A 14,527-nucleotide genomic window follows, 5' to 3' on the forward strand; every position below is an offset into this window, starting at 1 on the left:
AGCCTTTGTAGAGTTTGCCTGACTGTCTTTATATTCAGCCTGCAATTTAAAGACAGCCTCTACCGAGGATTGAACTCATAGCCTCCTGATTGTGAGGCAGGAGCTCCACCTCTAGGCCACTTCTAAATAAAAAAAAAACATAAAGGCACTTATAGCCCACAGAAAGACTGTCATACCAAACAATGTTCCATAATTCACTATTTTTCCTGAGAGGTTCCTTCCCCTTTCCGCCAAAGAGAGATAATCCTCAATTTACGGCCACAATTTAACCCCCAAATCTATGTTGTTAAGCAAGACATTTGTTCGGTGAATTTTGCCCCATTGTACGACCTTCCTTGGCACTGTTGTTTAGTGAATCGCTGCCATTGTTCAATTACTAACCCGGTCTTTAAACAGATCCATTTCTCCACTGAAAGGGGACTCTGCAACCGCCATAAATGTGAATCAGTCGCCAAGCGTCTGAATTTTGATCACATTATGATTGCTGTCACAGCCGTAAGTGTGAAACACAGTCACAAGTCCCTCTTTTCACTGCCATTGTAACTCTGAACGGTCACTAAGTCAACTCTTGTTCATTTACAACCATAGTTCATTATACGACCATAATTGAGCCTGGAATTAGGGTCATAAGTTGTGTCGGTCATTAAGTGGGTGTGGCATGAAAGCCTCCGATTTGACCTCCTTATTTTGGAACAGTTCTTAAGTAAATCATTAGGTCATCAAGTTTAATGTAGCTCTCATTCAGCAAATGCATTGTCCGCAACGGGTGGGGTTTTTTTTTTGCTGGAAACGTGACTTAAGCGCCAATTTCAGGCAAAAAACAACAACCCATAATAAACCGTGTCATGTGACTGTGGGAAGCTGCCCTAAGTGAGGACCAATCACCAGCCTGTATGCTGGCTGGGGGATTCTGGGAGTTGAAGTCCGCCTATCTTAACAGTCGCCAAGTTTCTTCTAAGTTTAACATGGTTAGAGATAAGAGGTAGAAATTAGATGAAGGAAGATTATTGCCATGTATGAATTAAATATAAAGATGGTTTATAATTATAAATATGCCAATATAATCAAAAGAAATTCAAATAAGCTAATATAAAGAGAAATCTAGTTAAAACTATTTTTACACTATTATTATTGTTGTTATTAGTATATGTGTTAATACTAGCTTGATACCCATGCTTGGCTACGAAATATGTGGTCGAGCTTAGTTTTTGGGGAGGAAAATAAGCAGGGTGGGGGGAGAAATTCTGCCTCTGCCTACCAGCATCCATCGGTATTCACCTGGCTAGCATCCTGTCAAGTGTGTGAGAGGGTTGAGGGCTGTTTGGAAACAGAAAGAGTATTTGCTGTGAGCAAGGAGACAGCAAGGACCCTGGGCGTGGCTTAGCTCAACTGTTCTGTACTAAAGCTGCTGGGTGCTATGAAACTAAAACTGAAACTCCTCTGCTTGTGTTTATCATTTGGAACAGGTTTCTTTTCAGGTGGGGAGGGGGGAAGTAGAAGTCCTTAGCATCAGAGCATGCTAATAATAATAATATTGGAAATACTCTAAATGCTCTGATGGTCATTTCGAAAAATCCTTTCTTAGTGAGCACCTAGAAGCCAAGAGGAACCTACGGGCCCAATTTCAAGTTTGTAGGCTTTATGGTTCTGGAGATTATATATATATAGATATATATATATAGAGAGAGAGATTCCTTTTTGTTGTTTCTTTGCATTTGTGTAAACGATATGCCCTGACAATACACTGTATTCAAAACGTTGGTTGAATCTGATCCTAGTTTAAATCACATGCTACGCAGATGTTTTCTCTCAGTTGCAGCTCCCAGCTGGACGCAGGATCAAAAGGACTTGTTTCCCACAAACATTTCCGAACAAGTTACGTGACTTTCAGTAAAGAAGAAGGGAACTCACTGAGAAGAGGCTCATTGTTGGAGAATGAAATCACATCTTGTGTTTCCTCCGGAGTTTCTAAATCTTCTATCCCTGGAGGACAAAGTTCTGTGAGCTCTTTATCTGGAGCCTGAAATGACATTTTTAAAAAATGAACAGAATGAGTATCTCTATCTATTTCTATCTATCTCAATATCTCTATCTATCTATCAATTATATCTGTATCTGTATCTGTCTATCTCTCATCTCTCTTTTCTCTCTCTCTTTCTCTCTCTGTCTCTATCTCAATCTCAAAATCTATCTATGAGATCTATCTCTATCTATCTGTTATCTGTCTGTCTATCTAATCTATCTATCTGATCTATCATCCATCCATCTATCTATTGATCTATCTAATCTATATATCTAACCCAGAGTATACCAACCCTAAAAGACAGAAATAGTTGGGGAGATGCAGGCAAGTCCCTGAAGGAACCAGGTCCTACACCATAGCAGATATGGAGACAGCTGTCTTGCTTGGTCTTCTGTCCATGATTGTGTCACAACAGATCCATTTCTGGGGTCTGGATCTTCTTATGGATACTCACCTCATCACAAGTAACAGGGAGGCCAGGAGAAGACTTCCTCATAAGATCAGATGGACTTGGTCTACTCAGAGGAGAGGCATGTAACCTAGATAAAGCAAAATATACTATTTTATTCTTATCAGAAAGTGTTATTAAAGTTTTGGGTGACTCATAATGATTTTCATTAATGGCCTACTATTAATTAATTAATCAATTAATCGATTGATTAATCCCTACTATCAGTTGTTTTGAAAGTATCCCTAGATAACTCACAAGAAGATCTACAAGAAACTTCTAAATCTCTTCGAATTCTACACAGACGGCATCATTCCAGATGGGGCTCCACTATGGTACAATGAATATGATATAGTTAATGGTTGTGTTGATTAAACAGAACCGACTATAGAAAGAAAACCTATTGTAACCACCGAATAAGAGGTAAATGTGTAACTCGACTTGTAACTTTGTAAAGGAAATCAGAAGTGACTTTTTTTGTGTCTCTTTTTTTTCCTTTTCTTGAATTTCTTTTGTCCTTTTGTTGCACTTTTCTCTGGTTCCTTTCCCTTCCTTTTCTTTTTTCTTGCTTTATATTAGATTTTGTTCATTTGTATATGGCATGTGGTTTTTAAAAAATCATAGATAGATTATAGATACTGCAGATAGATAGATAGACAAACAGACGGATGGACAGACAGACAGATGATAGATAGATAGATAGATAGATAGATAGATAGATAGATAGATAGATAAGATAGATATGATAGACAGAGATAGATAGATAGATGATAGATACTGTAGATTGATAGACAGACACAGACGGACGGACGGACGGACAGACAGACAGACAGACAGACAGATATGATAGACATAGATAGATAGATAGATAGATAGATAGATAGATAGATAGATAGATATAGTTGATAGATTTTTATAGATAGATATATATAGATGATAGATATGATAGATAGATAGATAGATAGATAGATAGATAGATAGATAGATAGATAGATAGATAGATAGATAGATAGATAGATAGATAATAACGGAAGGAAGGAAGAGAAAGAAAGAAAGAAAGAAAGAAAGAAAGAAAGAAAGAAAGAAAGAAAGAAAGAAAGAAAGAAAGAAAGAAAGAAAGAAAGAAAGAAAGAATTGGAGTTCAATGCAAAAACAGCAACAAAAAAATTGGACCTTCTCTATGGATCTCAGGAACAAAAATGGAGGAGAGAATCTATCAAGTGACCTGGTCAAAATTTGTCTAGGGTTTTTCATGTCCTCAGCCATATATTGAGCTTGGCAATTACTTTAATTCTAGGGTCCTGCCTGCCAGATTCTTCACCAGCTGTACTCATCAGACCCTGAACTGACCTCTAGACCAAAATCAATTCTGAATTAACTTCAAGCTCAGAATTGCTCTGAAGTAAACCAGATCATGCTATTAACCCGATAGTGAGAACAATCAACCTGTGGAACAGCTTGTCTCCAGAAGTTGTGGGCGCTCCATCCCCGGAGCTTTTCAAGAAGAGGCTGGACAGCCATTTGTCCAAAATGGTGTAAGGTCTCCTGCCTGATCAAGGGGCTGGACTAGAAGACCTCCAAAATCCCTTCCAACTCAGTTATTCTATGTTCGATGAACAATGAGATTCACGTCCCCAGGATAGGGGAGTTGGATCAAATCGCTCAGATTAATTCTAGAAAAAAGTGTATGGGTTACAATACTACAATTCAAGTTCTCCACGAAATGAAATTCCAACAGGTAACTTAAGGCAGCAAACAGTTGTTATTGTCTCGTGTTCTTTCAATGGAGGAGGAAAGCCATTTTTTTCCAGGGGTGGAATTCAGCCGGTTCTGGCAGGTTCGGGTGAACCGGTGATTAAATTTACATCTGGTTCACCGGACTGGTAGTTGAACCAATTGGCTGGTCCTGCCCACCCCTCCCCTCCCAGGAGTCGCCACACAGATGCAGGTAAGTGCAGGGTCTGTGCAGAGGCTCTGAGAGGGTGAAAAATGGACCAAACCGGAAGTTCCCAAAGTCCGGAAAAGGTCCTGTTTCCAGAGACCAGAAATGGGCCTGCTTCCAGTTTCCGGCGGCCCTCTGGAACCTGGGGAGGCCATTTTCACCCTCCCAGAGGCCTGAGGGAAGTCTCCGGACTCTGGGGAAGGCAAAAAACGGCCCTCCCAGAAGTTCTGGTAGGCCATGCCCACCATGGCCATGCCCACCCAGCAACCGGGCAGCGAATCGGTGGCTAGGCTTTTTGAATTCCACCCCTGATTTTCTCCCTTTGCAATATCAGGCCAGTCTGTATCATTTCATGGTTTTGATGCTTATCCTTTTATAAGCATGAAAAAAATCTCACCAAATTAAAAAAAAATTAGGAAAAGGACTTTAAGCAATGAGAAAAGGGAAAAATAAGCATTGAAACTTCTTTTTTATATGTAGGATTGTTGCATTTTTTTAAAAAAAAAGCTTAGAGAGCATCCATTTTCTTTTCCAATAATAATAATAATAATAATAACAACAATAATAATAACAACAATAATAACAACAACAATAGCAATAGCAATAACACCCCCGCTTGATCTATAAGAAATGTATAAGCCAGAACTGTAGAATTATTATTGTACCTTTGCAAATCTAAGACTTCGTTTGCAATGTTGGTTCCTATGCTACCGGCTCCTAAGATGGTCCCTGTAGACATCCCTGGTACATCAAGAAATTGAGGGTTTGTGGCATCTGTATTTTAAGAGGAAAGTATAAGACCGACCTGTAGCTTTCCTAAAATGAAAGGTGTTAAAACAAGGATAGATTTTTGTAAAAAATCCTATTCTATGTATCTTTTTTTCGTGGCCTTTTATGATAAGACAACCATCAATTTGAAACTTTATGAGTGTTATGACATTTCCCTTCAATAAAATGATGCTCTAAAGCACAATCATTGCCACTGTTTCAAGTTTTAATTATGAGATATGTATGTACCTGAAAGCATGAATAGAAGAGATGACTCCACCAGACTGTCAATTATCTGGAAGCCTGCACTCTCAAACAAAAAAATCTCCACATCACAAGCCAGGCAAACACCTGGGCACAAACAGATCCCCCCTGATACCTCCAGCTCAAACACACCCCAACCAGGCACCCAGATGAAACCTAGCTTCCTAACAAATGATAGCCGTCCATTTACTCGAAGCCAAGCTGCACTAAAGGCCTCCAATAAAGGAACACAATGTTGCCAGCCAATCAAGACAAAAAAAGCTACAAAACAGACAGAAGATATTAGAAACACCAATCAAGCAGAACACAGCAAACTCCAAGATCAATAAACACAGACCAAGACTCCCAACCAATCAGGATGAATTAAAAACCATTAGCACCAAATTTAAAACAGAAACAGCTGTTAAAGTTTGACTCACAGAGGAACACAATACAGAAGCCTGATGATGGCAGATGAGATTCTGCTGAAACGTTGCTACAACTTTAAAAGCACAACTCTAATGACGTGGGAAAATACCCGAACAAAGCTGTATGGTATTATACATACAAATACCCGTGAAAACTTAAGAAAACAAATATATGTGTATGTGTGTGTGTGTAGGTCTAGGTGTGTTCGGGTCTTTTCCCATGTAAGATTAAGAGTACTCTTAATCTTACACAGGAAAAGACCTGAACACACCTAGACCTACATACGTGTACCCGTGAAAATCTACCAAAACAAATATATATATACAAGACTAAGCCCAACTCTGAAAAAAACCACTTCCCTAAAAATAGACTTGCCTTCTGGAGACAGGGAACTGCAGGCTAATGGAGTTTCTTCACCTGATTCATTGTGGCCTCTAAAAATATAAAACCAAAAATACACAAATAAGTTTCTCTAGCAGTTATAAGTTTGCTGCTGCATGCACAACTTGCTGCTTCATGTTAGAGACCAGCAAACAGAAAAGAAGCACGAGCTTCCAAAAATTATTCTGCAAAAGTAAACAAAACAAAAAAAAGACAATTTTGTCAGGATCGAACTATCCTTAGATAGAAATGTGTGTTCAATGTTTGGATCTGGCTAACATTAGAATCCCGTTTTAGACTCCATTGCCACTAGTGATTAGAAAATTAAATGCAGGCTATCTGGTTTTATATCCCTTATAAAACCACATCATGTGATCCTCATCCCGTCTTCTCCAGGAGCATAAATTTTGCACCTGGGTGCTAACTCAAGCATCTTTGGAAGTCCTTCGCTACAAAACTATGTGGTCAGGCCTAGTTTGGGGGGAGAAAATTAGGGGGGTGGGATTCTGCCTCTGCCTACCAATATCATCAGTATTCATCTAGCTAGTATCCTGTCAGTATGTGAGAGAGTTGAGGGCTGTTTGGAAACTGAAACAGTATTTGCTGTGTGAGCAAGAAGGAGAAAGCAAGGAGCCTGGGCATGACTTAGCTCAACTGTTCTGTACTAAAGCTGCTTGGTGCTCTGAAATTGAAACGGAAACTGAAACTCCTCTCCTCTGCTTGTGTTTTGCATTTGGAACAACAGATTTCTTTTCAGGTGGGGAGGAGGAGTAGAACTCCTTAGCATCGGAGTGTGTTAATAATAATAATAATATAGGAAATATTCTAAATGCTCTGATGGTCATTAGGAAAAATCCTTTCTTAGTGAGCCCCTAGAAGCCAAGAGGAACATCCGTGCCAGATTCCAAGTTTGTAGACTTTACGGTTCTGGAGATTTTGTGATGATGCATGAGTGGTATTTCACTCTTAGACATATAGATATCTTCATAAATTAGTAAATTAGGACATCTCTCTTACCCCCCGCTTTTTCACTTATGAAACCATCCAAGGATAGTTGATGCAGCCAGTTCCAAATATTTTATTTGTATCCCATCTTTATTATTTTTTACAAATAACAACACATATTTCTTTTCTTATTTTTCCCACAACAACAACCCTATGAGGTACGTTTGGCTGAGAGAGAGTGACTGGCCCAAAGTCACCCAGCTGGCTCCCATACTTAGTACTATATAATTAAAATATAAAACAGAGCTACACAAAAACATGCCGTTTTATGCAGAATACTGAGAAACTTACAAAACAACAGTATTGATTGACACAATATATTCCAGTTCTTTGGTCCATGGATTGGTAAAGCTAAACCACTGACTTTTTAAGGTGACAAAAGAGCCGTCTTTCGCTTTGAATTTGTAGAAATTCGTAAATATTTTCTCTTTGCTCTGTAACACTACGGAAAAATAAAAATATTTACAGATGTAAGTTATTCAATGATACCAAGGTGAATTAAGGTGTCAACTAAATGGAGTTTAATCTATATGGCAATTTCACAATTTTTAAGAGTTTTATATATTCTCTCGGTTAATCCATTGTACCGATCATACTGATTTCAATATAAACAATTGGGAAGAAATTGACCATCAAATCTGAAATTCAGCTATGGGTACCATGTTTCCCCGAAAATAAGACACTGTCTTATATTTCTTTTTTGCTCTATTATGTGAAAGATTATTTTACCCAGAACTAAGCCATCAATTAAAAATTTACAGATTAAGATTACATATTAACAGAGTTGGAAGGGACCTTATAGGTCACCCCACCCAATCAAGAGACCCTACACCAAGAGTCTTCAAACTTGGCAAGTTTAAGACTTGTGGGCTTCCAACTCCCAGAATTCCTGAGCTAACATGACTGGAGGAAGAATTCTGGGTGTTGAACCCCACAAGTCTGAAAGCTGTCAAGTGTGAAGACTCCTGCCCTACACCATTTCCGGAAATGGCAGTCCGGTCTCTTCTTGAAAGCCTCCAGTGGTGAAACTCCCACAATTTCTGAGGGCAACATCTGTTCCATGGGTTGACTGTTCTCACTGTCAGAAAATTTCTCCTTATTTCCAGGTTAAATATCTCCTTGATCAGTTTCCATCCATTATTCCTTGCCTGGCCTTTGGGTGCCTTGGAAAATAGCTTGACCCCCTTCCTCCTCTCTATGGCAGCCCCTCAGATATTGGAAGACTGCTCTCCTGTCTCCCCTGGTCCTTCTCTTCCCTAGACTAGCCAGGGCCAGTTCCTGAAAGCATTCATTGTATGTTTTAGCCTCCAGTCCTTTTATAAACAGCCTCCAGACTTTTCATAAATCAACTTTACAAAGTGATGCATGCTATTTATTAAACCAGCACAGGTAGTCCTCGACTTACGATGACAATGGGGCCTAATGCTTCTGTTGTTCAGTGAGACATTTGTTAAGTGAGCTTTGTTTCATTTTATGACTTTTCCTGCCATAGTTGTTAAGGGAATCAGTGCCATTGGTAAATTAGTAACCCGGTCGTTAAGTGAATCTGGCTTCCCCTGTTGACTCTGCTCATCAGAAGGTTGCAAAAGGATTATCACATGACCTCCTGGGACACTGCAACCATCGTAAGTACAAGTCAGTTGCCAAGCTTTTGAATTTTGATCACACAATCATGAGAATGCTGGAAAGATCTAATTGTGAACAACGGGCACGAGTCCCTTTTTTCTGGGCCGTTGTAACTTGAAAGGTCACTAAATGAACTATTGTTAAGTCGAGGACTATCTGTATGTGTGAAAAGGTCAGTAACTTCATAGCAAAATATTGATTCAAGAGCTCTACACTAGATTTAGGGAATTACACCATACCTGTTTTGTGTTTTTCTGTGAGGTGATTATGGTCATCCTGGTGGAAATATTCGTAACAGGACGTTCCTAAGAGTTCTTGAGGTAAATATCCTAAAATGGCTGTCGCTCTGCACCGGGAAATGCAAACAAGACTATTTAACCTACAAACTTCTAAAATGAACTTTTCCACAATTCAGTTGTATGTACAAAACAGGATGTCAACTAAAAAAATACTCCTTTGGTCTGTTTAGTTGCCAGCAGAAAGAGAGTGGGGGAAAGCAGCGTATTCCTTAAATGCCTCAGACAATGGCTTTAGCAGCCCAAAGCTGTTGGCACACAAGATTATTACCGGAGAGCATGATTGATGACTTTTGGCTATGGATGTGTCCCATTGGAGAATATATATCCAGGGGGTGGGGAAAGACCAGGGTCAAGGAGGAAATTAATTATGTATTTTAGTGTCGGCTGCACCCAGCTAACGCCAACATGGTCACTCCTAATAAATCAAATTTTTTATTCTGAGAGATGCGGCTAGAGACTTATGATTTGAATGGGGGTAGATTTGTTGGAGCCCTGACACAGGTAATGCATAAGAAAGAAATGTGATTTGATTTGTTGAAAGACATCTTCTCTCCTACACACAAACACACACACACACACACACACTTGAAATGTTTATAACTTCTTAGAGCCTTACAATCTTATCAGAATAACTTTAATGAACTAGAAGCTCATGGTTTTCAGTGAACCTTGACAAAATGTTTAAAACATACTGGATACTGCACTGACTTGCTAAAGAATCACTATTTTGCCAACATTTTACTAGAGGTAGTACAGAGAATGGAATTCACAGTCTAAATATTGAAAACTTTAGCCTTCTAACAAAGAGGGAAGACCAAAAATGAAATGCTTACCGTTGATCTACAAAGACAAATTTTCCATCCACAGCAAAGCGTGTTACAAATTCTGTGGGCCTGACTTTAATCTCAAAGCTTTTTTGTGGAATGGTGTAAGGGCGCAATCGGCCAATTGCCACCAGGCAATTAAAATTGCTGCTCTCTTTTTCGGTATCTTCTTCAATTCCCACCTCATTGGTGGACCAGCTTTTCAGATAACCGGTGCAATGAATGGTACAGTACTTTTTATGATCTAATGGAGTCAAGATAAAATATTTTTTTTATTTTGATTTTTTTTCCTCAGAACTTCTGAGGGTGGCAACACATTTATCAGTGAGATTTAGTTTTTAAGCATTTTTCAATGTATAGGTATTTGATCTAAGGAAATGTCTTTGTAATTTTACAAAACATCGGGGCGCATACAAACATAAACATACATGAGCCATGCATGGCGCAGTGGTTAGAATGCAGCATTGCAGGATAATTCTGCCCACTGCCAGCAGTTTGATTTTTACTGGCCCAAAGTCTACTCAGTCTTACATCCTTCTGAGGTTGATTAAATGAGGACCCAGACTGTTGGGGACAAAAGGCTCACTCTGTAAATAGCTTAGAGAGGGCTGCAATGTGAAGTGACATATATGTCGAAGTGCGATTGTTATTGTCCTTCCCTTCCCTTCCTTCCTTCCTTCCTTCCTTCCTTCCTTCCTTTCCTTCCTTCCTTCCTTCCTTCCTTCCTTCCTTTCCTTTCCTTTCCTTTCCTTTCCTTTCCTTTCCTTTCCTTCCTGGTGCAATAGTTAGAATGGAGTATTGCAGGCTGACTCTGCCCAAAGCCACCAGTTCAATCCTGACTAGCTCAAAATTGATTCACCCTTCTGAGGTTGGTAAAATGAGGACCCAGATTGTTGGCGGCAAGAGGCTGCCTCTGTAAACCAGTTAGAGAGGCCTGTAAAGCACTGTGAAGTGGTATATAAGTCTAAGTGCTATTGGGAAGGAAGGAAGGAAGGAAGGAAGGAAGGAAGGAAGGAAGGAAGGAAGGAAGGAAGGAAGGAGCGAGCTGTGGCACAGTGGTTAGAATGCAGTATTGCAGGCTAACTCATTGCTCACTGTCAGCAGTTTGATCCTGACCGACTCAAGGTTGACTCAGCCTTCCGACCTTCTGAGGTCAGTAAAACAAGGACCCAGATTGTCAGGGGGCAAGAAGCTGACATTGTAAACCACTTAGAGAGGTTCTGTAAAGCAGGGGTCTCCAACCAACGGTGCAACCTTCAACCGCATCATAATTCGTCAGGATTACCAATTAATAGGTCTGAAAGAGAACCTATTTTTAAAAAAATTTCAACGATACCTTTCTTTTTTGAGTTGGCTGATTGTTCCTTCTCTTCCTTGACCGCGATTTTGGTGTATTTAATGCGGCAAAAAAATGACCGCCGAGCCCCAGAATGCAGAGGGGAAGATCCCACGTGGAAATCCATGTTAACTTGCAAACCAGCTTTTCAAGTTGCGTCGGAGCAGAATATACAAACAGATGTTTGTAACAGAGCTATGAATATTTCGCAACACTATGACCCAATCCAACTGTCCCAGACCAACAAAAGACAAGCACAATTTTTTTAAAAAAATAAAATCAATCAACAAATAAAAAGAAAGGAACCAGTCCACAAACAGTTAACAAGAAGGGGCTATTTATTATCTAGCTTCGGCAAGTTATTGCTAGAAATTTGGCAACCTGTCATGCCTCTGTCGGAATCTGATTTGGAAGGGAAGGCCGAGCAACTGAGAGGGAGTGGGAATGTGACTCCATTGGCTGAGGAAGAAACTGGGGAACGGCAAAGTCCGGCTGGGCAGAGCAGGGAAGAGGTAGAACAAGGGAGAAGGAGTTCAGAGGAAGACCCAGGCCCACCCCCTCTTCATCCTAGGGCACGCAGGGAGGAATGGAGAAGGGAGCAATGTGAGTTGCGTGACTTACAGGGGAGGAAAGGGCCCTGATTCCCTTTATTATCTGCAGCTGGGAACACAGTATATAAAAGAGGAAGCTGCGCACAGCAAGTTGTTGGGAGAAACCATGAATTTATCTAGTACCGTTGTGGCTTATCTGTGTTCCTGGTATCTTCCCAACTGTGAGTTTTGCCATGTTTTTAAGTCTGAAATTCCTTCTCCTGTCCTGTCACATTAATTACTTCAGCTTGGTTTGTTTGGATTTTGTTATAGTTTGTATGTACCTTGTTTTGGACTGAATTTTCTACAGTTAAAGTCTGATCCCGGGAGAGTTTTTCTCCAGCCAAAGGTAACCGGGATATTGGGGGCAAAGTTGAAGATAATAAAGGGACTCTTCTTGCTTATTTGACTGTGTTGTCTTTGTGCCACGCCCTGGGTCATCACACAACCTTTGCAGTCATTGTCAGAGTTAAATGCAGGCTGGTGGATGAGTGGCCAAAATGTGGTTATGTGACTAAGTGGTGTAAGGGGGCAGCTGTCAGAACTTAGAAACTGGATCGTAAGAACCTTTGGGGGGGGGGGAATAGGGGTGGGTTGCCCTAATTTGAGGACTACCTATATGCCAGGCCTTTTCTACTAATTGTAAGAAATGGACATGTAATTTAGCACAGAGATCTCCAACCCAGAGGGAGGCTGTTGCAGATTCGCATTGGTTCAGGTGAACTGGTAGTTAAGATTCTGTGCAGTTTGGTAAACTGGCAAATCCCACCACTGGCTAGCCCTGCCCCCACTCGATTTTCGGCCTGTTTTGGGGGGCGTTTTCAGGATGTTTTTCTGGACATTTTTTCTAACCATTTTTTGGCTTGAAAATGGCCTAAAAACAGCGTGAAAATACCCCCCAAAAGGGCCAAAAACCAGGTCGAAAAACGAGTGAGGGCAGGGCGAGCCAGTGGTGGAATTATCCCAAAGCGACTGAATCCTACTTCTGCCTTTGAGAGTGGCCAGAAGGCAGGGCTGGGTGTGATGAGTGATGTCACCCACCCAGTCACATGATCAACCAGTCACGCCTACCCAGCCAAAAAAACGGTTGTTAAAAATGTGTGGCTGAGGAATTCTGGGAGTTGAAGTCCATGAGTCTTAAAAAGTTGCCATGTTTGGATATCCCTGATTTAGAACATGTATAATATTCATTTCCATACTCAAAAACCATGAACATCTTTCTTTCTTTCTTTCTTTCTTTCTTTCTTTCTTTCTTTCTTTCTTTCTTTCTTTCTTTCTTTCTTTCTTTCTTTCTTTCCTTTCTATCCAGAAGCATTAGTACGTGCGAGACTGGGCAGATACACACTGCAGGAGGAAAAATATTGCCCTGTCTTATGAAATGATTTTTAATTGCATGCTTACTTTTGGTATCAATCAGTTTTTCTCTAGGTGAAGCGTCTGAAGAGGACAGCTGCTCTTTTACTTTGGCCACATCCTTTGGGTGAAGATAGTCGAAAAGGCTTTGCCCAGTCAAATGTGCCTGTGGGAAGTCAACTTGGTAAGATTACTGATCCCACCTTGACCAGCTTAGTCAAAGAAGCAAATAAAAACTCAAGAGTCTAATGTTTGAGCAATCAGATAAATGCATCAACGTTATCGTCTTTTCAATTCAGTAGAAACGTTTTGTTTTTTTAAGCCCTGTTTTAATAGTAGAAGTAATTTTATTATGGTCACAGACCAACATGAGTAGGATAGGATATGAAATGGAATAGAATAGGAAATAGAATAGAATAGGAAATAGAATAGAATAAAAATATGGAATAGAATAGAATAGAAAGAATAGAAAATATGGAATAGCATAGAATGGAATTGGATAGAATAGAATAGAATAGAATAGAATAGAATAGAATAGAATAGAATAGAATAGAATAGAATAGAATAGAATAGAAAATATGAAATAGCGTAGAATGGAATGGAATAGAATAGAATAGCGTAGAATCGAATCACATAGAATTGAATCGAATAGAATAGAATACAGAATACAGAAAATGGAATAGAATAGACTACAGAATAGAATACAGTAAAATATAGAATAGAATAGAATAGAATAGAACAGAACAGAACAGAACAGAACAGAAAGGAATAGGAATAGGAATAGGAATAGGAACAGAATAGAATTATGGAAGAGAAGAGAGAGAGTAGAATAATATAGAACAGAACAGAACAGAACAGAACAGAACAGAAAGGAATAGGAATAGGAATAGAATAGAATTATGGAAGAGAAGCGAGAGTACAATAATATAGAATAGAATAGAATAAGGAATGGAATGGAATGGAATGGAATGGAATAGAATAGAATAGAATAGAATAGAATAGAATAGAATAGAATAGAATAGAATAGAATAGAATAGGGTTCTAATTAAATACAACAAAATTTACCTACATTCAAAAAGAGTTTATCGGACTGATCTGATAATTGTACATTTAAAAAATTGGTGTTTCCCGGATATTTTATCAGGTTTATGAGATGGGTCCATGAGAGAAGGATGGTACAGTATAGTTTCAATGAAGTAGAAGCATGTCTTCTATGCCCTATTGTAACAACCTTATTTCAATCAATACCTATCAGATATT

The 14,527-nt window shown here is 39.5% G+C and overlaps 1 protein-coding gene across 6 annotated transcripts in view; it reads right to left on the minus strand.

Annotated features, from left to right (window-relative positions):
• The window catches only part of BMAL2 (basic helix-loop-helix ARNT like 2), a 30,923-nt gene that overhangs the window by 3,991 nt on the left and 12,405 nt on the right, over positions 1–14,527 (minus strand). For 4 of the 6 annotated variants that reach the window (XM_026700909.2, XM_087934330.1, XM_026700894.2 and 1 more), the window contains 9 exons: positions 13,316–13,433; positions 11,325–11,468; positions 9,998–10,232; positions 9,105–9,211; positions 7,531–7,681; positions 6,229–6,287; positions 5,079–5,187; positions 2,478–2,562; positions 1,912–2,020 (listed from right to left, as the gene is read on the minus strand). In XM_026700909.2, the coding sequence (XP_026556694.1) occupies positions 1,912–2,020; positions 2,478–2,562; positions 5,079–5,187; positions 6,229–6,287; positions 7,531–7,681; positions 9,105–9,211; positions 9,998–10,232; positions 11,325–11,468; positions 13,316–13,433 (1,117 nt within the window). The remainder of the gene's footprint in view (positions 1–1,911; positions 2,021–2,477; positions 2,563–5,078; positions 5,188–6,228; positions 6,288–7,530; positions 7,682–9,104; positions 9,212–9,997; positions 10,233–11,324; positions 11,469–13,315; positions 13,434–14,527) is intronic. The other 2 variants (XM_087934327.1, XM_087934328.1) reach the window with 1 other exon arrangement.

The sequence above is a fragment of the Pseudonaja textilis genome, chromosome 5, assembly GCF_049901715.1.
Source record: "Pseudonaja textilis isolate UNSWEBS1 chromosome 5, rPseTex1.2, whole genome shotgun sequence".
NCBI lineage: Eukaryota > Metazoa > Chordata > Lepidosauria > Squamata > Elapidae > Pseudonaja > Pseudonaja textilis.